The 24034-nt window shown below is 42.8% G+C and overlaps 2 protein-coding genes across 16 annotated transcripts in view; both read right to left on the reverse strand.

The window, feature by feature from the left end:
- Nucleotides 1-1065: 1065 nt before the first annotated feature.
- Nucleotides 1066-10010, reverse strand: LOC142391819 (ras-related protein Rap-2a-like). Of its 2 annotated transcripts, none has more exons than XM_075477932.1 (2): nucleotides 9251-10010; nucleotides 1066-2329 (listed from the first exon to the last, which is right to left on the reverse strand). In XM_075477932.1, exons 1-2 carry the CDS (start codon nucleotides 9562-9564, stop codon nucleotides 2092-2094), a joined length of 552 nt encoding a protein of 183 aa, XP_075334047.1. In that variant the 5' UTR covers nucleotides 9565-10010; the 3' UTR covers nucleotides 1066-2091. The 2 variants fall into 2 exon arrangements, with proteins under 2 accessions (XP_075334047.1, XP_075334048.1); XM_075477933.1 differs by having other exon boundaries at nucleotides 2238-5989.
- A 2204-nt stretch (nucleotides 10011-12214) lies between these two features.
- The window catches only part of LOC142391817 (muscleblind-like protein 2a), a 47195-nt gene continuing 35375 nt past the window's right edge, over nucleotides 12215-24034 (reverse strand). For 4 of the 14 annotated variants that reach the window (XM_075477918.1, XM_075477916.1, XM_075477917.1 and 1 more), the window contains exons 6-9: nucleotides 22781-22834; nucleotides 22219-22369; nucleotides 20502-20537; nucleotides 12215-16134 (exon numbers count right to left, since the gene is read on the reverse strand). In XM_075477918.1, coding sequence (XP_075334033.1) covers nucleotides 16010-16134; nucleotides 20502-20537; nucleotides 22219-22369; nucleotides 22781-22834 — 366 coding nt within the window. In that variant the 3' untranslated portion in view covers nucleotides 12215-16009. Of the gene's footprint in view, nucleotides 16135-19378; nucleotides 19474-20501; nucleotides 20538-22218; nucleotides 22370-22780; nucleotides 22835-24034 lie in introns of all 14 variants that reach the window. The other 10 variants (XM_075477924.1, XM_075477920.1, XM_075477928.1 and 7 more) reach the window with 10 other exon arrangements.

Here is a 24034-nt window from a genome sequence, read left to right on the forward strand (position 1 = left end):
CCAGGAAGTGAAGCTGAAAGTTCCGCGTTGAATAATTGCTGCTTTTCCGGTTCATGACAGCAGATGTCACTGTTGACGACAGATTCTCCGTCTCTGTCACGGAAGCCGTGCTACATGCTATAGTGTTAGTCCTAACAGCTTAAAGGCTTCTTCTCTAAAACTTTTCATATTGTTACAGCCACCAGCGTTAAGTTTTGTTATTTCTGATCGTTTCTGTTGTAGTTAATTCACTTTCATGCATGGGAATGAGGGGTACACTCACTTGACATGATAAATTATCCCCTCTTCCAATTCTCTTATGTGCATTACATTTACTAACATGCTGCAAGTCCATTTCTATTTTCGTAAGAAGGTGAAGACATAACCTGCCCACCTCTGCATCCCACTGACTAGCACTAACTGTCTTCACCGAATTGTTTGGTTAAGTTAATGCGTGAGATTAGGTGGCACTGATTTTTTAATTAATACTTATCCTAACTCCGGATGTATGACAACCTATTCATAATACTGGCCCATCTATGGCAAAGTACTTACTTTGAGCCATTTTTCATAACAGAGGGCAGTTATTGCTACATGGTTTGCTAAAAAAAAGAATAATATTCATTAAACAAAAGGTATACTCACCACTCCAGGCGTCTACACTCATGCTTTCACGAGTGTTGAAAGACAATTACTCTCATGCTGACTGGATGCAATCCAAAGTTATTATTATGAATCCTAAGTCTCGCATCCTTTAATGGTCTCTAATGGTATTCAGAATTTGACAAATGCTCTTTGGATTTTTCAGGACCAGAATCAGCAGTAAGTGTTGGCAATAATGCCAGCGACTGAAGCAGGAGGATGCCTGGCCCGGGAATACAGCAGCTGCAGGACGAAAACATCATAAATCATCTTGACTCGGCTAAAGATACTGCCAGATTACAGTTAAATGGGAGAGCTGAAAGGCTAATTCAAAATATATGCAAATGTATGGCCCCTGGAGGTTATGGATAAAGAAAAGAAAGAGTTTAAAGTCTTTCAAACACATGCAGAATGATATTTGATCAATAAATACACTTGACACGCTTGTGCATAAAGTTTTATTTTTTGTTGAAAATAAGTGTTTTCTGACATCAATCCACTAACATATCTGATGTGACATAAGATAGATGAACTACACACTGACACTGATGTTCACTTCATACAATGTACGGTAACAAGGCATTTGTATTGTCTGTAATGTGAAAAGACAAGTGTCCGTACGACTGAATTACTGACTGACTGATCAGCTGATCTATTGATTGACTGATTGATACTGTCTCTTTGGGTGAGATTGATTGTACTCAATGTCAGTGTGGCAGTACAGCTTCATGCACACGTTATCCACAGTATGTCAGCATTTTGGATCTTCTGCATGAATATCCCCAAAGGTGCGGTTTTCTTTTTTAGACATTCGTTCATCTTTTCATTCATTCGGAGTTAGGCGGGTCTGCTGTGAAATGAACTTCCAGTGCGACTCCTTCACAGTGGTGTTGCGTATCTTTTCAGATACTTAGTGATAGGTCTTGCACTGTCAAAAATGTCCTAAAAGTGCAAACAGAAAGACACAAGCAGAAGAAGAAGAAAAAAAAAAAAGAAAAAGAAAAGAAGCATAAAACTGCTGAGCGCGCTGCCATCCCTGCTCGGACATATGGCTGCTTTCCTTAAAGCATTTTGCACTGTGATCCTCTCAGTTGATGTCTTTGGCACCGCGCTGCTTTCGGGGAAATCCCCGGGAAATTCACTCTTGAATAATCGGCAGGATGGTGACGAATGCTGGAGGTCAACGTGTTGCTCTTTCTTTCAAGTGAAAATCCACCTTGTGTCAAGAGAGGTGATGAAAGTTGAAATCTAATTCCCCATAACCTACTTTGTCTAACGCTGGCTCAGTGAGTGATTTCCTACATTTCCCAAAATTCCTCTTGTCCAGAGGGCAGGCGCAGAAAGCAGGTAGAAATAGTAATAGCAAGAGTGGATTTTTCCTGTAAAATTCTCTTTAAACTGTCTAACACGAATACATTTGCACTCTAATTTCTACTCTCCCCACCATCCACCACCCGACCCACCCGGCTGCTACTGTATGCTGCAGGTGGGGCAGCAGGTCTCTCTCCGGTCAGGCAGAGGGCAGAAGTCCATCTGCCTGACGATCTCGGCGAAAAGCTCATCCACCATCGTCTTGCTCTTGGCTGACGTCTCCATGAAGGGGCAGCCCCAGTCCTCAGCCAGTGCCTGGCCCTCGCTCGGGGACACTTCCCTCTCGTCCTCCAGGTCCACCTTGTTACCCACCAGCACCACCGGCACCTGCTGGTACCTGCAACGTGAGACAGAGAAGCTGAAATGTGCTGCCTTTTGTTCAAACTGAGACAGCAGGAAATTCCTAAAACCTTAGAGAGAAAGTGGGAAGGGAGGGAGAGAATAAAATCAGTGTGTGTGTGTGTGTGTGTGTGTGTGTGTGTGTTGGCCTAAATACTGTATTTGTTAGATGCTGAAACAATAAGAGTGATGAACAATGCACAGTGGAGCTACATTCAGCTCCGGCTTCCCAGGAAGCTCCCATAACTCCCCTGGTATTTAATACCAGTAGGAGGTCCCATTAGGAATCTGTCACAGAAAGAGTATCTGCCTCTGTTTGAATACACTGATGCTCTATTTATTTCTAGATGCACTGTATATGATGCATCTGTATGCCACGCAAGCTGTGCATTTAATGGCTTCCGACTCGTTTAAAATCATTAGCTCTCCACTTAGCATCATCTCGATCATGCACGAAGGCACGTCTTTGAGCATAAAAAGCTTTCATCCCCAGCAGAGTGTGGCTGACAATCCCAGTTCTCTTCTCTCTCAGCCATCAATACAAGGAAACCAGGCTGAGGAGAGTAATGGAATAAGTTACTGAATAATTAAATAAAGCTAATGTGCTGATCTCACATTGGGCAATGTGAACATTGGCCTCTGAAGCAATTATTTTCTCCCCCATATTCATATAATATACGTTACCAGTTCATTGTAGCGGAACAGATGACACCTGTAATACATAAACCCTTCATGGGTCACTTCACAAACGTAAGAGAAAAATGACTTAAAGTTAACATCTCACTTAAAAATACCTCAAATATGTTTGGTGGGATGAAAGTCTGGTGGCATATGTGGGCAGGTCGCTGTTTTCACTTTTATCTTTGTAAAGTGCTTTGGAGCATTATCCTGTTGGAGGATTTCCCTTCTGTCATGCTTCTGATGACCAGGAGCCAATTTGTAACCGTCATCTCCTTGAGCTTTTTAAACTCGTGCAGCCCCATATCATCACACTCCCTCCTCTGTGCTTCACTGTCAGTACTATGCATTCGCTGTGCTGGTCCTGGCCTGGACCTATCCGAGATGAGCACGTTTATTTTGGTCTCATTCGACCTTTAAAGGTGCTCGTTTTTATTGTCTACAGCAAATGTTCCTCTTGAGGTTTAGTTTTTTTATTTGAGCCTCGTGACGTTTGAATTGAATGGCGACAGCATTTTACAAAGTTTTAGCACACAACAGTTGGTGCACTTCAAAGGATGCCACTTGTAAATTCCACTGTAATGAATCCTGATGGGACTTAATTCAAACACAAGATATTTCATTTCTGTTAGATGTCCTTCGTGAAATAACTGCACAATGTCAATTACAGTGGGTATATTTTCTCACAACAGGTAATAGCACAGACTGGCTAATAGCCTCGGCCATCAGTCATTCCTAAGTGCTCTCAAGCCCAGCTTATTGATCTGCTGCTGCAATTGAGAAATTAGGCTCTTATCTACAAATTGGTGGCCTGCTGCCACACAGCTCAACTGGGAAAAGAGCTTAGGCGTGGAAAAGAGCTGGCAAACATCTCACTGAGCAAATGAGGGCCAGAGACGCAGAGGGAAATGTGCAGGCAGCAGTGTGTAGTACACTCAAGGGCCAGCTGAAGGATTCTTGAGGAAGACAGCTATGTTTTGCAAATGCTAAGGGTGCTGTTCAGGTGACTTCTGCCCTCCTCTTACGCCCCCTCAATCCCACCCCAGAGGAATTCCCACGGAAGGAAGAGCCTTTCAAAAAGTGGTCGTATATGATGGTATCAGTTGTTGATTTAAGCGACGAAAACGCACTCATAAAAGTCCCAAATGCCAAAAAAAAATTCCCTGCAGCTCGACTCCGTCCCCCACAGCCGCTGCCCTTAACAGCACACACACACACACACACACACACACACACACACACACACACACACACACACACACACACACACAGCAGCTGACCTCAGCAGGACAAGCATCTCGCACGGCCTGTGTGTTTGGAAAGCTGGAGTCTGGAGGGTGTGAAGTGTGAACAAGGAGAGCATCACACAGACAAATGCAATCTGACAGCTTTGCAGGAGAAACTATATATAACTACAAAGACAGAGGGAGAGCCAGCTTCTCCAGGGTGGGGTGGTGCGTTTGTACGGAGATTGTTTGTTACAGCATCAAACTGTCTCTCCTTCCTCGCCAGATGAGGGGAAGCTGCTCTACACAGCATGAAGAAACCTCGTCCCATAGGGATCTATAGGCCAGTGTCATGTATTATTGAACGATCCGTCAGTCAGTGCTTGGGGTTAAACACTAAAGTGCTTCATTGCTTCTCAAGCGACAGTGTTCAATACGACCTTTGCACTATGAATGAAATATTCACCTTTTTTTCTGGATTTTGGATGTGAAATATATTCACGAGTCCTTCTCTATGCTTCTTATGCATAAATACAGCATTGTCTCCATAATAGTTGAGGCACTGGAGCATAATCACTTCAGTTCACGTTATGTTACAGTAAAGACATGACTGTCATGTTGATGCATAAATAAATAAGTAAGCACAAACCATGCATATCTAAAAACTGTAACATATTTCGTCATGTCCAGATCCAACCTTGTTTACTAATTCTAACCATGACAGTGTGGTTTTACCTCTCAACTCCTAACCACTCACGACTGAGACCAAGCACAGAATTTAAAGGACTGTTTTTGTCTGATGGATCTCAATCCTGAGCTCCCTCACAATAGAGAAAGTGGATTGATACTATCCATCAAACAGCTTCCTCCACACCACATTGTCAGGCAGCCAGACATCACAGGTGATGCAGCGACACGTGGCAGTAAAATGTCATCACGTAAGAAGAGCGTCAGCAGATGTCTTGAAAAAACTATGAACTCTCACACTTATAATAATAACATACGACTATTCTACTCTTCACTACACCGTTTATACTTTATGCATGCTGTTGCTTTGCATATTAAGATGCTGCAAACAAAAAGAGCTCATAGAAAATGACCCATTCTTAAAGATTAACGAGAATTAGAATAGATCAAAACAGCTCCACCTTGACCAGCTACAACATTAAAATACGGTCATGAACCAAAAAAAACACCAAATCTACAGGTACTGTTCTTCATTTGTAAAAAGCACAGCTATACAAAACAATCTGTATAATTTTTTTCATTGTTTTTATAAAACAGATGAGTCCTCACAGTGAGAGATGATGACAAAGAATTTGTACAGCTTGGAGGTTGTCCTGTCATGTTCTGTGAGTCGTGTTTTAAATGCAAAACTGTTGAAACGAAAACCAGAGAAAGATGGGCAGTAATGCAAATTTGTTGCAAGAATTGGAAACCATCTATTTTGGGGATTATCTGCACACTTGGCATGTGTTTGGTTGGCTGGAGCTGCAAGCTGTACGAATATGAAGCTTTTTGTTTTCCTAATGCAGTGGGAGAGAAGCCATTTTTGGATTTTTTTTGCAGAGCTGCCACCAGCAGGTGGCCGACAGAATAAAAAATCATGTGGAGCTCAGTGTTCACTTCTTCGATATAGCTGTAAAGAAAAACTCTGGCTCAGCTGCAGGGTGTAAAGTGCTGCGTCGTAGCGTTCTGCAGCCATCATCTGTGCCCCGGGTTGAGATGCTGCATTCTCACAGTGCACGTGGAATCTGGAACAAATTACAAAAAAAAAATAGTACCTTCCATTTAACTCTGCAGGGTGTTGTTCCAGATGCCCCCCCCCCCACACACACACACTATAAAGAATTTGTTTATAACTCAGCCAAAAAAAAGAAAAAGTTGGCATCTACATTTTCCATTTAATACATTATTAGTTCACCTGCTGAGCTAAATGGCGGCAGTGACTTCACTTACCCGTTTTCACAAGCTTCACAGCACTGGCAAACACACAAGCAAATTCCAAGCTAACACGAAGCCCTCCAACCCTGCCGACGCCTCTTTGCTTTAAGCATCTGTTGTTAATTGATACTTGGGGCTGTTACAATGTGCGACAGGCAGCCTTGTATCTGCTCGTAGATCCGGACAGGAGAATTGCGGCATATCCACAAAACTCCCACATGGAGTTACTGCTGGAAAGCAAAAGCCTCTATAGCTTCTTCAGCGCCGACACTTTAGCACCCTGACAACGTGGAGAAGGAACCGAGGAAAGAAAATAAACTGCAAACATTCCTGTGATAAACATGCGAGCAGAGAGAGCCTGCACAGCAGATGGAGAAGGCCTTTTTAAGTGTTTAAGGATGAAACCCCAAGCTTCATTTTCATGTTTAATGGTGCAGCCCAGCTCCTCCAGATAAGCTCATTTTCTTTAGACATTAAAAGGAATACTTTCAGAGACATTGGCTGGATTTCTTTTCTTGGTTGTTGAAGATGTTTCACATGTTATCCTCAGTTCTTCACATTAGTTCTGCTATTTAAAGTCTTTAATGCAGTTTAGTGGAAGAAAACGGGTCACCCTCCACCACCCCCATCCCTGACCCGCCCATAGAGGGTCACACACACACACGTGTGTTAATGTTGTGAAAAGTGCACCGTGCCTCTCGGCCAATGGCAGCTGGGATAGGCTCCGGCCCACTGCCACCTTAAACGGTATAAAGCAGGTAAAAAAAGGAAAAAAAAAAGGAGAGATGGATGAAAAATTTGATGATGACTGAAACTGGGTGACGAAAACTGGAAACAAACTTAAAAGACACCTATTTCCTAACTTTTTGAACCCTCTGTAGATATTCCCACGGGATCCGAGATCCCAATCTCCCTTTTTCTGTAGCTGCAGCTAGAGTTGATAATCATTTAAATCATCTAAATGTGGGAAAGTCCAGATACACATCAAAGTATTTTTTGTAGCCCTCAGGGGGTTACAAGATAAGTTGGAGAGTTTGCGAGATAATTAACGAGCTAGAAACTGTTTCTTTTTTCAGTTTTTTTTTTTATCGTGCTCATCTGTCCTCTTAAGGAGTCTGGCAGAAGAACACGTGTCTTTATATGATAAATGACACAAATGTGACGAATGGTGATGCACGTGAAAACACTTAAGCTAGCAAGGTGCTGAAACTATTTTAAGTCATCACTTTGCAGCAGGAACAAGCAGTTTACTGGTGGCTTAAACAACTTCCTGATGGCAAACATAGAAAGCCTTCGGGGTAAGAAGTTGCTTTGTACCTACACCAAAGTCCCTCCTGGGATCTGTAGTTTTGGTCTCTCCACCCTATTCCCTCTCGGCAGCGCACGGCGGTCACCTCCTGCTATTAGACACAGCATCAGTGCAGCGTGAAACTCAGCTCCAGCGCTTTGAACGTCCTCTCTCCATCTGGGCCGACTGGACAATAAACCTCAGCATGCATGCAAGGAGATGATTAGATTGCAGGGAAGGCTACACCCAGATGTTTTCACTGATAACAACTTGAACGGGGTGTATTTGGTTTGTCTGCAGGATGCTGGACTTGTGCACTGCAGGGACACCTCAGCAAGAGAGCGTGGCTTCACCATAACCCCACAGAGACGTGTAGGACCTCGCTTCCCACACCTACAGCTCTGCATAAGCATTCTGGTTTATGTGACTCCCTAATGGAGGCCTGATGTCTTCTTGGCTTCCCACCCAACACAATCCCATTAAGTTCCAGCGAGTGGGCACATACTACATCTGTGTGGTGCTTGTTCTTACTGCTGCTGGCTCAGCAACAAGTTTGGGAGGAGGGAAGACAGCTAATGGATACCAGGGGCTGATTGTCTTGCTACTGTTCGTGATCGTTTTGATCGTCTCTCTCTTCTCTTCTGCAGCTTCGCACACAGAGCAACAATCCTCTCAAGACCAGAGCAGTGTGAATTCAAGGTATGAAATATTAATAGAGAAACATTGAGGACAGCGGTGCCTTGGTGCAGAGAGGGCGGCTGGTTTGGGTGGCGGCTGACTCAAGGCCACGTTGCTCTGTTTTATCCATCGTTATATTATTCATTTCAGAGGAGTTCCCTCATGCATTTGCTGTGCATGGTCAGCTCTGACGCTCCCCTGCTCTCATTCGGGTCGTTCGGTTCACTCCAGGAGCAGAGCCTGGAAGCACTGCAGCAAAGCTACGAGGGTCAAAATATGATTATAAAAGACTTTCAATAAACACGGGGGAACACAAGTGTAATGAGCAAATGAAATCATAATTAGAAGTGTGTCTTCAGAGGATTTCTTTAATGAGGAGCCTATTTTCTTTTCTTTTTCTCAAAATGATGACTAAGAGGGCCTTTATTCTAATGTATTACATACATTTGTCTTGTTTGTGACTTGAGATGGCACCAATTCTCTCAGACTGGTGTTCCAGGACCTTTCAGGTGGCAGACCCAGCCGGTGCCCTGCGTGAACTAAAGCCAAAAACACCAATACGTCACTACATCAAAAGAAAAGATCACAGATTTATCCATTTCAGCCCAGAGATGAGCTCAGCGGATTGATCGAGCCGTGGGCTTAACCGATCAAAGCCTCACAGAGTTAAGTCCCGTGCGGGAGACACAAGGAGTATCAGACCCAGTGGGAGTTCGGCGGGTTGATATGGGACAGGTGAGCTGCAGCCGGGCTCTTATGAAGAACATGTGAGCAGATTGAAGCACTCAGGGAGGGGGGGAGGAGGAGGGAGGCGAGAGGGTGGCAGTTTGGGATGATTCGGAGGCCTCGTTTTGGATGAAAGGAAACAAAAACTGTTAGTTTTGTGTCGATTTAAAAGCAAGGTTTATTGACTTTTCAGGGGCCTTGAGGGGTTCCTGGGGGCACTCCAGAAAGTCTGTGGACTTCACCGTGTTATTTCAAAATATTTCAGTGAAGGTGTGGAATCTGTAGAGCCATTTAGACCATCTAACGTCCTAAATACTTTTAAAAATAACATGTTTTGTGTACTGAATAGTGGTGGACCATGCAGCAGACAGTGTCTTACCTCTTGACCCGGATGATCTGATCTCTCATGGGCTTGATGTCCTGAAAACTTTGCTGGTTGACCAGACTGTAGACCAGAATGAAGCCTTGGCCGTTTCTGATGTAGAGGTCCCTCATGGAGGCGAACTGCTCGGTGCCCGCTGTGTCCAGGATCTCCAGCACCGACGGAGAGGAGTCCACCTCGATCTCCTTCCTGTAGAAATCTTCAATAGTCGGGTCGTACTTCTCTATAAATGTCCCGGTAACAAACTGGACCGTCAGCGCGGACTTCCCCACCCCGCCGCTGCCGAGCACCACCACCTTATACTCCCGCATAGCCTCGCGCTCCTATGGAGTTAAATCCGGCATGCAGAGAATAAAGTCTTCCGCAGCGGGTGAAAGAAACGCATCCCCACGCACGGGAGCCCGGACTCAGACTGCGGCCAGCCTCCGCTAAACGAGACGCTCTCGCAGTTACAGGCGGGCGGACGGATGCTGCAGCATTCAGCTGTGGCTGAGATGCACAGCCACAGCCTCTACTGAAATATTCCCACGCTATCTCGAAGGGACACCATTCCAGAGGCATCCATAATGCAATAAGGCGGCGGTGTGGTAAAAATAAGATTGGCTATTATTAGAAACATCCAGACGGCACATTTTTTTTTTAAAATGCGCCCAAAATACAGAAGGCTAGCGCTACATTTCTCTGCACAGTGGGGTGCAGTGGAGTTAAAGGCAAAGAGCAGATTTAACCTCAGGAAGACAGCAGTGCTGGGAATCCACGCGTCGGCGCATCCACTGGATGCAACTATTTCCTGGACTGTATGGAGGGTGATTAGTGCCATGAGCGAACAGGGAGGATGGAGCAAGGGTGTGGAAAATAACTAGAAACACAAATGTGTTACATAACAAACAAAATCTCAGCTGTAAACATCATAGTCACATGCATACATGTGTAAGGAAGGATGCCAGTGCGTGAGACTAGAAGACAAAGGCAGATGTTAGGAGGACACGGTTTAACTGTAAGCAGAATAGGTTTTAGCTGAACCAACACTGTTGAATAGATGAACAAAATAACTAAATCAGTAATTTACCAACATATCCATCCAGTCAGCAACACCCCCTCCCCCCCTCCGGCTTCTGATGGACCAGCCCAGTTTACAGAACTGTGCAGAAGTCTTGAGCCACCCCTCATTTCTTTATATTTGGCTCCCGAGCAGCCAGACTGTAACCCTTTAACGTGGTCTGGAGCGATGATTCTTCAGGCTTTGAGAGGGCCTTTCAAAGTTTTTCTTTGGACTTTGGCTGGTTTTTCCTCTCATTTTCACTTCAGTTTTTGTATGTTAGCATTTTCAGAGGAGTGCTTTATTTGCACAGCCACTTTACACTGACATAAAAAAAGGCACCTAACTTAAGGGATGAACCAGTTTGTGTCTACACATAACAGACAACTTAAAGAGCCTATTTATCATCTGACACTTCCTTATTAGCAGCCTGTACCAAAGACACATCCCATTTAGATTAGTTGCTCCTATGAAAAATGTCAAAGATAACACAGACATCAAATAGTATTTTTGCACCAAGCAGGTGATTTCCAAAGAGCGTTCAGCTGAAAACTTGGCATATCTCTGTATGGTGCGCAGTGTGTTCTTCAAAAAGTCATTAGGAAATTGGCCGAGTGGAGAACAAAAGAAGTGCCAGACAAGACTTAAAACCTACTAATAGCACAGCAGGCGAACCGTATCTGGAAGTGATCTCTTTAGAAAATAGGAAAGATCTATTAAAGACCTGAGAGATGCATCTGGACCTTCAGTAGATCAATCTACTGTTCACTGAGGCCGCATCAGAAATGGGCTCCATGGAAGGGTGGTTGTCAGGAAGCGATTCTTAAGGAAGGGAAACAGGGAGAAAAGGCTGAGCTGTGCCAAATGACACAAGAAGAGGACTGAAAATCAGTGGCAACAGGTCTGATGGAGGGATGAATCCTCCCCAGAGCCCGGAGCTCAACATTACTGAAGCAGTGTGGGATTAACGTGACAGAACGGAACAAAAGGCAGCCGACATCCAAAGAAGAGCTTTGTGATGTCCCTCAAGAAGCCTGGAGAACTATTCCTGAAGACTTAAAGAAAGGACATTCTGCTGTTTTCATACATGTAATTGTTACATGCCTAACTCACAGTATGTTAACTAAAACACAGCAAAGACCGGGTCCTTTAACACGACCGAGGACCAGAACATCTGGCTCCAAATCAACTTTGTATGTCTGCCACTAGCATGACAGATACAGATGGACAAAAGTTATAAATATACAAATAAGCAAAAACAAACAGAGAAAAGGCAAGACGCCTTACGGGAGCAAGGGAATGATGTCCAAAGAAGTGGAAACGTTGCCAACTGCACCATCTGCAAACCATTTCCTTTCAAGTTCCCCCTCATTTGTGTCGCAGCCAATCGTTTTAATATCTCAAACTACAACTTTTTTAAATGAATCACAGACAGAAAATGTTTACACTTGATGTTCTTAGGTTTAAAACATAAAATGTGAGCTTACTCAATGAAACACAGCATGGATGGATGGAGAGCAGTCATAGTTACCACCAAAGCTTTGTCTCTTAAAGGTTGACAGCAATGAAACTGAGATGAATGGTGTTAACATTAGACAAGATTTTCATTCTTAAAAAAAAAAAAAAGATGCTGTTGTTAAGAGCAACATTAACAACTTTCTATATCCAGAATGTGCAGTATTGTGGCATTAATAACCCCTCATACTTCTTATTTTTTTTCTAAACCTGCTCCACTGTGGAGACAGGAAATGACATAGAAAATAAAGAATGGAGAAGAGCTAACTTGCATCAGCCTTTTGGCTTTATCATCGTGTTTACCATCCGTGGCAGCAGCTTAAATACGGAGCTCTCAGATCTACTTAAATGCAAACAGCATAAAAACTGATGATGCTGATGGAAATAAGAGACTTTGACCAAAAAAGGAAATCATTTGATTTTCTTTATTTCTTTCTTTCAATAGATTTTACACTATCTTGCTGGAACCAAAGAAACATTTGACTATATAAACAGAAAATAGCACAAAATATATGTAAAAAGAATACATTTAAAAGGATTACACTGAAACTATAAATCTGATGAGGGTCCTCTTGTCAATTTAACTTCACGTCTTTGTTGGTAAGGTAGACTGCAACTATCATAACACAGGCAGTCCCTTCATAACCTCCAGACTCTACTGTAGTGCCCTCTGCTGGCGTAAGCTGTGAATTGCATGCTCCATCAGTTCCATTGTAAGGCAATGGGACAAAAAGACGTCACTACAGGTCCGGGAGACCAGAAGTAAAGACCGGCGACTGTTCTGTTGCAGCCCTCCCTTTTGGCTTTGTGGTGCACACATCAAAACCTTAAAAAATGATTTCAGATATAAAGATTCATGTTTGAAATGAAACTCAGAAGGGATCTGAGGATAGTGAGCCGTTCAAGTCTCTTTAATACATTTCTTAAGAGCTCTTAAAACATAAAACCTTAAGCACGATGGACTCAAGATAAGGCAAAGTGTTTGGATAAGCTGAGTCTGCTCAGTTGACCAACTGCTCAGAAAGTGCTTACATTTGTCTTTTCACCACCAGTCAATCATTGCAAACACATTTCAAGAAACATTACGTCTCAAGAGGAGTCCATACACAGAGGGTGTTGTGGGTCACCAAATGAGGTTTTTTTTTTTTTTTTCCTTTTTCGTTTTGTAAATTTTTTTTCCACTAGAAACATTCAGTACGTTATCATTTAGTAAGAAAAGAAATCGTTGTATTCCCATGCAACAACATGTTCCATTAAAGTTAATTATCGTTGCTTCTGACCGATGACTGTACTGACAAGAGTGCCCAGACGTCTAAAAAAAAAAAAAAAAAAAATCACGTCTTTAAACAAAGTGCAATCCTAAACTCTAGTCATACATCGCCTCAAATAAAATGTCTCAGTGTGGAACTTAAAGGGCCTTTGTCAGGGGAGAAGTTTTACATCTGAACTTATTAATTTATAGAATATTTAGCTCTTACATATATATATCATATATATATATATATATATATATATTTAGATTTAGATGTATGTGTAATCTATATAACATTGATGACTTTAAATCTATAAGTGTTACAGTCACAGCACTACAGGGCTGTTATTTGCTAATGAAAATATCAGGTCATTGCCATAATCTCAGAGAAGAATAAGAAATGTTCGCATCTTCTTTACAATCTACCTTTGTGTACAGTGTTCTAGCAAAAAACAAAAATCAACTTAACAATGTCATTTACAAAAATACCCAACTTTAGTAATCGCAACATTTGGTTGCCACAGCAACAACTTAATATTGTTATGAAATACTATCATTACTAGAGTGAAAAGTACATCTTTTTTTAAGTTTTCTTTGCTTTTTTTTGTTTGTTTTGTTTTTTTGGTAAAATGTCTTCTATACAATAAACTTTTTTTTTTTTTTTATATGTCCTCCAACAACACAATCAACTCTACGACTATGCTCGTTACTGCACCGCCGGGATCTTTTCTTAGTCGATGAGAAGGCAAGAAAGATCCAGTCGCTTTCTGTCGGCGACGGCGGGGTGAGCTTTTGAGCCGCCAGCCCCTCACGCGCGCACGGCCTCTCATTCGCTGACCTGACGGGTTCGATCTCCAAAACGACCAACCGTGCAGAATGTAGCGCAGCTTAATAAATTACATTCATTTCAAAATAGAATAGTTTACAACATAGGTTTCTTTCTTTTTTTTTTTGGACTAAAAATTGACCAAGAGTAACACAAGTTAAATTACAACCAAATAGGACTTTTAACACCTTCCACAAGTATTACACACAGGTCATAATGCATGTGAGTGGCACCAAGACAGTGAAATGTAGAACTGTGGATTGTCTAGGTAAACAAAGCACCGTGAATTTACATCCCAATTTTGAGAAAGATGGAAAGCAAAATTTGAGCTTTTTGAGTGAAAATTAAAATAGGAGAATATCGGTGGGAAATAAAGTACATTTTATGATCTTGGCTTTAAAAACAAATGATTGTTCTGGGAGGGGGAGGAGGGGGGGGTTCAAACACACCTTGATAGTAGACAACACAAATTTTAAATAAGTCTGAATACATTTCAAGAACCATGAATATAAACTTCCAAAATGAGAGACACTTTACATACATTACACAGTTTACAATACATTGTTTTCTTACTCACGTTCCTTATGTAAACTACTCAAACCGATGTAAGAAACGATGGTACACCGTGAAAGTCACCAAAACATTCTACAAAGCTATTTCTTGATTTGTCGTTTCGTTCGTTTCTCCTGTTTTGATAAAGTCACTTGTGATGTTAATGAACGGTCACTAGAAAAACTGTTTCCAGTAACAAAGTGTGAGGTCTTTCCCGAGAAGTCCACGTAGTTTCTGACAGCCAGTGTGTTTGTGTTTGTGACTCGTAATGATCCGCTCCGGATGCGTGTTGTCGATGAGCATTTGTTAGGCACTTCTACAGTTTTCTAAAATGGAACAGGATTATCGGTGATAGTAGGGTTGGACAGGACAACCGACGGTCACAGATAGCCCTCCAGTCGAAGTTCAAGTCATCTTTTTGCTTGACGAATGTCGTCGAATGCACCGTTTTTTGTTTTGTTGATTTTTTTTGTTATTTTCACTTTTTTTTTTGTTTTGTTTAAGATTAGCACTTAAATCCATCGCCCTCCCCCAAGAAATAAAAACTCTCCAACCAGGCCTGGTGTTGCCATCACCTGCTGGTCCTCGCTTTAAGTCGCAGTCTGCCGGCAGACCATCAGTTTCCAGATACGAACACACATGCACACACACGCACGAATACACAAGGCTTGGTATGTCTTGAACAAACCCTCAAGCATTGCTGAGCCCTTGGCACAGACCCGAGCCTTCAGGCTTTTCGGTAATGGCCACGATTATCTTCTGTCAACATTGGGAACCGTTTTCTCCTGTTCAGACTAACCGCAATATCCCACTGCTCCTCCCAAACAAACTGAAACCAGCATCACAACAAATAAATGGCAAGCAGGTTGTATTTGCAGCATGGGCAATGGCAAAGATTTAAAAAAGAAGAAGAATTTAGGAGGGTGTTAAAATGGGGCTCTGCTGTCTGGCAGGTCTGATTCCATCAACCACTTCCAAGCTGCAACTTTGGCAAGATGTTTCCGCTGATGAAACGTTGGCGGGGGGAGGGGAGGATAAGCTTCATCATGGCGTCTTAACAGCATCGGGGGGGCAGGTGAGGGCCATGAGGGGCGGCGGCGGGGGGGGCACTGTAGCGGCTGAGCCTGTCTGCCCCGAGGACATTCAACTTCGTGGAGAGAAAAGCGAAGACTGCGAGACGAAAAACCCTCCTGACAGCGTCGAGTGCGAAGGTGTGGCTGTGCGTGGGTTTTCTGTGACTCTTCCCGTTTACCACTTCAACGTGACGCACTATGTTTCCATACAGTGCAAACCAAACATCGATTTTGACAAACCAAAGGGATGAATGTTGTGCATCGTTGCGTTTTTTGAATAAATATGCAGGAGGAAAGAGTCAACGGTATTTTGGGAGAACAGTTGATAAAATGACCTCTATAGTGTATCTGCTATGTATGTAATATACAGAATATTTTTGACTTTTTCATGTTATTAGTTTTTTTCTTCTTCTTCCTAGCAATACATAAAGTATATATCTTTTCTCTGTGTGTTACACCGGCACTGCAGTTCTTACGGTTAAATTGAAGTGTTACACTCTTAGCATGCAGGTTGCTGGACCTCTATGGGAGAGGCAAGGTAGTATTTACAGAGGGGCTGTTTTGGGTTTCCTAGTGCAGCTTTGTGACACTCCATTCCCTTCCCGACGCTTACTTCAGGATGATCTGCAGCACAGACACAGAGACACAAACGAGAAGAGATAGAGTTTTACTTTTCCTGTCAGAGAGAAACTTTTTTTAAACTACTCACAAGCTCATGTAAAAGATTTCCCGTCACTTAAACCCATGAGAATCTACTAGAAACATACAGCAGAGATGATGTTTTGCTCTATTTGGCGTCATTTGAAGATGTGTCTCGGACTTCATTTTGGTCAAATAGAGCTCTAAGCATGTTTCAGACTTTGTCAGATCCTCTTATGCTATGTGAGGCTACTTTACAACAACAATACGTTTCATAACTTTCTAAAGCAGACGATCAGAATCACGCCCACTTTGCCAGATGTATGTCGGTGTAAAAGTAGACTAAATTTAAACTTCTTGTTTGTTAGCTCAGGTCCAAATCAGCAGAGGAGCTGGTGAACGTTGCATTTAAAAAAATGTTTTTTATCTAAATGCATCATTGAAAGTGAACTGGGCAGGGAGTGATAAAGCAAAGACAGCACTCTTTGTGTTATTTTTCGTCCGCAACCTATTCACAACAATGGTACTTTCAGTTAGTCGTTGTTGAGTTGTGGGGACACCGGCTGCCTGCCTTCATGCAGATAAGAGCAGAAGCTAAATGCAAACAGCATTTGACTCTTTCCTGTTTGCCTCTGTGCATTCTCATGTCGGGAGATAAAAAAATAATCTGCCACACAACAAAAAGATGGAGACAGGGGAAGAGAAAGCGAGAGAAAGATAGTATATTGAGGGCAGGGGTGGGGGGCAGGTAGAAGATCTGCTGGCTGCCATCACGTGGTTGCCCACTGGCAGCAAGCCGAGGCAGAACAAAGCGACATGGTGTCTGTTAATAGACAATGGACAGAAGCCACTGGTCACACCACACATCACAGGAGGTCAGCACAGCGTGTGATGCGCACGCTTCTCCCTGCAACGTGGAAGTCTGAGATCAATTTAGTGGTGCAGATGGGTGTAATAAACTTGATACGATGGTAAAAACAACAGCAAAGAGGTGTTCGGAGCTCCGCTCGGTCAGAAACCGAGCAGCATGTGTCAGGCCAGAATAAGCTGGTTAGATGGCAGATGATGATGATGTGAGTAAGAATACGGTGGGGGACTGAATCGCTGGAGCATTTAGTTAGATTATAACTTCATGAGAGCTTAGTGACCTTATCTTAATTTCATTAAAGAGCTACTCAATGTTAAAAAAAAAACAAAAAAACGACTTATTTTCCAATCAGTTCAGCAGGAAAAGTAATGACTTGCTGTGCAATATTTTAACAGCAGATGGCGCTGTGACTTCATAAGCTCCGGCTAAAGTGGTGACGTTACCAGAGACCACAGCAATGGCAGCACATGGCTAATATACACTCAGACATGGAAGGATGCGATTGGTTCCTGCTTGTCATGTCACATTAACAGTTCAGAGGGTCATGAGCTGACCAGAGTCTGAACCTGTCAGCATGTTTCCTACACCCTGACCCCATAGGACTGTGTCTCAGTCATCTAAATGTTAAATTAAGACGCAGCTCTATTCCACTGAAAGAAAGATATAAGAAAGGGTTTTCTGCTTCTTCATAAATGGTCTTAGCGTGGGAGAAAAAGGTTTAAGAGATTTTAATTAAGGGCATTCTGAGCTCAAACGGTGACCTCAGCAGCATGTGTCCTTAATAAAAAAAGAAAAAAAAAAAAAAGGGTCTGGATCTCTATTTGATTAAACCACATGACTGGGATGTCTGGGATAAACAAGGCGTGCACTGTGCGTGGCTTGGCCGATGGTGATAGGGGTTAACTGTGTCCTCGCTGCACGGCGGGGAGGAGGGACGAGAAAGAGGAGGGGACAGACGGAGACAGACAGCAGAGGCTGACGTCAGTGTTTCTCCAGCTCCTTGTCCCACATGAATTTTTAAAGAGCAGCTCTGCTCCTGCTGCTACTCCTGCTGCATGCCAATTACAGGAAGAGACGGTGACTCACAGGAAGTGTGTGCACTGCTGGCCTATGAGGAGCCTAAGAGGAGCGCCGGGACCGTGATTAACGATAGAAGGAGGGGATTCATGGAGAAATGATTCATTTTCTTTTTCTTTTCCTTAAAATGCAGAAAAATGGCTTTGAATTTCTTATTATGAGACACTTCCCTCTCATTTTTCATTTCAGATGAGATAAGCATTGTTTCTGAAGGTTGTAATAAACTGTTTAATATAAGAATAGCATTAGTTTATTGAATTCTCTAGACATCAAGGCAGTGAGACCAACAGAAAAGAGTACGGAGAAGAAGTTCTACTCCTCTGTATTTGCATGATTTATACATGCCCCGTTATGGAAATCTCTGAGCTCCCTGAAAATGACGATTGTCTGGCGGTTCATTTCAACATGTGGAACACATCTCATCTGTTCATCTGTGTGTCCTCAAAGCACCTCTATGCGGATCTGCCGGTAAATGATTGCCAGCTGCCTGCGTGAGGCCAGAGTGCCAGCATTGTGCTGAAATTTCCAGGTTTAAAATGGGCCACACGTGCGTCACTCTGGCATTCAAACCTGGCCCTGCTTCCCTGGCTCCTGCTGACACGCGGCAACAGGAGAGCCGTTCAGAGGCCATTTATAGACGGCTTCTCTGATAATTTTTCCTGTCTGTTTCACCCTGACAGGTGCAGTCTGGAACTGTTTCCACACATGATTTCTTCTCCCTTTAATCCCACGTCCAAGAAGAGGTAAAAAGGTGAAACTGGGAGAAGTGGAAAAGGGGAGCAGATTCAACATGGCTGCTGTTACGAACCAGCTGCAGGGATGGCCTGTGTGTATGTGTGTGTTTGCATAGCACACAAGCAGTACAGATGACGTCCCTACTGCAGATGGAGAGGCTTATTTGACAACACCAAGAAAAGTAGAAAGTAAAACAGAACAGAACATGCAAAACAAAACCAGGAAGTGGTGCAACATAACACAACTACTACTTGCAAATTTGGGAGCTCTGAAGAAGTGCTTTTCGGAAGTGCTTTACGCATTTTCGATGAGGTAAGATGCACTGAGCTGGCATCGGTTTGCTCAGGTAGCCCCTCGGCTTTAGACTGTCTGGAAAACGCCCACTCACAGGCTTTCATGCCAGCGTGAGCTCACCCCGTGCAGGGACGTATATGATCGGGGAGAGGCTGGGTGTGGGCTCAGCTGCAGGTTATTGCAGCTCGCTATTAGAAGGCAGTACTTATTCAGAGCTCCGGGGACTGATGAAAGAAAGCTTTAAAAGGAGCAAACCTGATTGGCTGGTGCTGTTGCTGCGTAGGGGACACTTGTGGCAGGAGTTGTTGCTGCAGAGACAGTAGCAGGCGTAGCACTGTACATCATTGGGACTTTGTTTTTGAGGGTAGGAAAGGGGAGAGGGAGGAAGGAGGAGGAATGAAGGGAGAGGGGAGGATGTTGTAGCAATGGACAGGTAGGTGGAGCGTTATGGTGACCATGGGAACAGTTGTGGCGTGTGTGTCGACGGTAAAGTTTGTTGTTGTTGATGGTGGTGGTGATGATGGTGGCGGATGTGACAAGAGAGCCAGCAAGCCATCGTTAGGGTTACACCGGCAGATGGCATGCAACCATTCACAATGCAAAGCGAGGTGGACAGAAAAAGAATAAAGAAAAAGAGAGCATGGGAGAAAAAAAAACAAAAAACAAGAGGAGAGAAGCTGATTACAATCACAAGTAAGGAAATTTATACGGAAAATCAGTCTGCTGTTTTTCCCAGAGAAGTTAAGGAGCGTGAGATGTTTGAATTTTTGGCAGCAGGGATGGTAATTTTAGTTTCTTAGTCCATGTGGGCTGACAAGTTGAGCAGCAGGGAAATGCCAGGCAGCTACTTCAACACACATGCCAGAAACATGCAATTTTGATTATTTTCATAATATTGTTTACTTTGCTGATAAGGTGCCTGAGAGTCTTTACAATTCCCATCCCTTTAAGCCAAGACAAAAGCCCCAGTTACGAGTAATTTCTCTGGGAAACTGATTTAAATTTCCTGATTAACACAGCACTGCAAACAGAAGCTATCCTAGAGCTTAAGAACAGATCAGATCAAACTAAAAACTTTAATTGTAAACAAACAGTCATTAGCAAGAAAGTCGGTCAGCAGGGAAACAAGAACTTCAAGTCACGACTCCTTCAGGTGATACAAAATGAAAAGTGTTTCATATCTCAGCGTAAATAAATGCAGTTTGAAGAAAAACAACAGCACATTAGAGAAGAGGCTTCATCCACGCCTTAAGAGGTCGGCGCAATGAAACTGTGACATTTTGTCTCACCTGCAAGAGGCTGCATACACTGCCCCCTCCCACCCCCACCTAAATCAGACAAAAGTGTGTGAGAGAGCAATGGGAAGGTCAGGACCTACCAAGACTGCTAGCAGGAGTCATGCAAAAGACTGACCCTGTTGTGTTCATGCAAAGAACGACAGAGAGAGAAGGAGGGAGACAGAGAGGGAGAGAGGAGCAAAGAAATTTGTTAATTGAGGGGGAGGAGAACGACAAGGTTAGACAACACACAAAAAAAAAAACTTCACTCAGATCATTTGCTACTATTACAGCGGTGATGTCAGCTAATAATGAAAGCGTATACACAAGCAAGCACAAGAGTTGCCCTCACTGAGTTATGTATTAGATGGAAAATACTGTTCATATGCAGCTACGAGTCAAATATAAAGCAAACTTAGCTGTAATCTATAAGAAACAGAAGCCATGTTTAGTTGCAAAGCTGCTTGTTTACTATTTGCAGATTTGTGAGTGTTGGAATTTGTGAAAAATTTGTGAAGTCAGTCGGTATCAACTTCTGAACAGATTGTATCGCCCACTGCTCCAATTTTTTTGGAATCTAGAGTTCCCAAGCTGATGTTGTCTTTTTCAAAGTTCTTTTCTAATTCCCAAGTAGCCCAAGTCAGCTTACTGTATGTATCTTAATGATTTAATAACTTTGTAGGTCCTTTATAGAAGCAAAATGCTGCCATTAAATAGCAGCAACAAAGGACATTTCACATATATGCTATAAACAAGCCGGGGTAAAAAAATAATGTAACTAAATAAAAAAGCAAAGGGAAAGAATCAAACTGAAGAGGCGAGCCAAACAGCAGCATCATGCATCGTCAGTACAATGATGTGCGCGGGCTTCTAGCCAGATCAGGTTTATATCAAGATGGGTGGGGTTTACTGCATCAGAAGCATAAAAGTGGAACAAGAAACTCCAAATATCTACTGAGACTCAACGGCACTCGTTTGAAAATTTACAGATCGATAAAAAAAAAGAGGTGTAAACCTGACTTTACCCTGACAAAGAAACAGACAGAGATGGAGGGCCGTTAGGGATCTCAACCCAAAGGAAACAAACAGCAGGCAGCAAGAGGAGCGAGGGAGGGGAGTGTTATCCTCATGTGTCGCTACAGGCTACCATTAAAGCTGCAGGTAACTCATTTAACTAATAGCCAGAGGGACATCAAGCTACTGCTTGTTTCTGTCTAAGGGGGAGGACCTTAATTATTTGGGTACGCGGGAACAAAATTGGTTTTTTTTTCCGTGTCTGTTCAGACAAATCAAATACACATTCCTTCTGACCTTCGAAGTGGAGCCTAAATAAGAATAAGCACAGAGCACGTGTTGGAACAGTTGGGATTTTTCTGCTTTTTTATATCCTCAGGCATGGGAACGGCAGGTGTATCATATTGAGATGGTAATATATCATATGTTTTGTTGCTCTGATCAAAGCCTTCGCTGCCCCTCCACCTGGCAGCTATTACGTGTTTTTATGAGCAGGTGGTAAATCAGGGTTTAGGTATGGCGTGGTGAACAGTTAAAACGTTAACACACACCAGCACGACGGAGCTCGTCGTGTGCACCATCCTCATGAATCCATTTCTAAAGGAAACACAAGCACTAAACTGTATTAAACAGACGTGGGAGAGTCTCCCTTTTAGCTGTGAAACTCCAGAAAGATGGGATTGGGGATCAACTGGGGGGGTAAAATGGCTGAAATGTATTTGTGGGTCTATGTGTGCGTGCATGCTCCGCATACCTATGAGCGCGTCTAACTGAAGCTGTGTGCCGTTATGTGGGAGCTCTTACCTGTGGGAAAGAAAGTGGGCTGCTGGAGCTGTGCGTTGGCCAGCGCCTGCTGATAGTGCAAAACACTGGGGTTGAACAAGGAGGTCGCTCCGTTGCTCTTCTCAAGTGCTGGTCTCTTTGGTAGGGGCTGGAGGATGCCGTGCGGGAACGCCTTGCCATTGGAAAACACACAAACAGAAACACAGTAGATTTGAACTGTAAACTTCCACAGGTCAACACTAAAATGTTCTAAATCTGTTATTTGTCTACGCACAGCACAACAAGGCAGAAATGGAAAACTTGTTTTAACTACCACAAGGACGATGAGAAACTACATCATAGCAACAACACATGAAAGAAAGTATTGTGATAGCTGGAATTACTTTAACATTACTTTGTGGTTGTTCATTAATGAAAAATACAGTCTAGAATTTCCACTGGTGATCATAAATGATTAATATCTAAACAGTTACGTTTCTTACAGGGTTTCACAAAAACAAAAAGAGCCAAATTAAATTCTGTGAGTGGCTACAGTACAATTAAAGAAGCTACATGCAAAGCAAAAGGTGAAAGGTCAAAGTACCAGGTCTACAGTTGCCTCGAGGGGTCGCTTCATTGCTTTGGCAGTCGACTGAGTCTTTAATTAGCAGGCAGCGAGCACATGATGGCAGTGGGCCAATGGGATTCAAGCGTATTAACATACAGGTAACAGCAAGCAGAGGTGCATCATGGGGGACAGCATTGCATTGTGGATAGGTGAGAAGGAAAAAAACAAAAACAAAAATAATCTGAATGCAAGTATACCACATACAAAACAATAGGCATGCACATAAACAAAAATTTGTTTTGTTTAATTTAAAGAAACATTGCTATTTTTTGAATTAGTACAAAAGCAAAAAAAAGCATCTATATTAACCTTTGGTTAAAAAAAAAATAATTAAAATAAAGCAAGTTTCTATGATGTACTGGGAAATCATTTAGTAGTAAATGTTAGCTATTTCTGAAAAAGTCAACTTTTAAAGTATCTACGCAAGAACAAAAAGCAGGAATGTAAACCCAACTATTCTGGCTACAGATGCTGACCTGACATCTGTACAGAGGTGCTACTCAGTTGTCAAAGTACAATACTACAGTTCCAGTGCTGCTGAATTACTCTATTGGATGGCGTGAGGCGACTTTGGGCCTGAGAAAATGTCCAAAAGCACGCACAGCAGAGTGGGATGTGAGTGAGGTCGGGTCAAAGCCCTTCAAAGTGATCGAACTCTGCCCTCATAACTGGCAAAAAAAACCTGGACTCATTAGTGTGAGGAGATTTTAAACTAGAGATTAGCACAATTAGAAGCAGGTCTGCCTCCATCAGCTGCAATGATTAGCGCTAACAATTCTAAATTAAAGTAGCATAGCAATCACATCCCACGCTGAAGTGCTGTCAACTCCCATTTTACGACAAATTCTCAAAGGAAAACTTCAACGTAAGTGCGTGTGGCTTGTTAGTGTGATCAATGAACTTGGGAAAGTGACACAAGTTGTAATGTAATAAAAGAATGTGGAGCTCTGTTTATTCTTACATTTCCCTAAAAAACAAACAAACAACCCAAGCATCTTAAACTCTAGAGGCGTTTAAGCACCAAGCTTCACTAAGCTGATATCAGTTGGGGAACTATCCTGACAAGGTAGCAATAAAGACTGTTATTTCAAGTTTTTGCTTTTGTTTATCTAATAAAAATGCCTTTGTATTTGATGTCACTGCTGGAAGGGGACAAAAAAAAAAAAGATGACATGGGTGTGGTGAACACGGCACTTAAGGGGTCCATGCACAAGCCTCTTGCTTCATGTA

Source organism: Odontesthes bonariensis, chromosome 11 (genome assembly GCF_027942865.1).
Source record: "Odontesthes bonariensis isolate fOdoBon6 chromosome 11, fOdoBon6.hap1, whole genome shotgun sequence".
Taxonomy (NCBI): domain Eukaryota; kingdom Metazoa; phylum Chordata; class Actinopteri; order Atheriniformes; family Atherinopsidae; genus Odontesthes; species Odontesthes bonariensis.

Bases quoted from the DNA above. Each gene is read 5' to 3' on its own strand.
- LOC142391819 (XM_075477932.1), bottom strand. From the start codon at position 9,564: ATGCGGGAGTATAAGGTGGTGGTGCTCGGCAGCGGCGGGGTGGGGAAG. The intron at 2,330-9,250 runs GTAAGACACTGT...CTCACGTTGCAG, and splicing joins CAGATCATCCGGGTCAAGAG to GTACCAGCAGGTGCCGGTGG.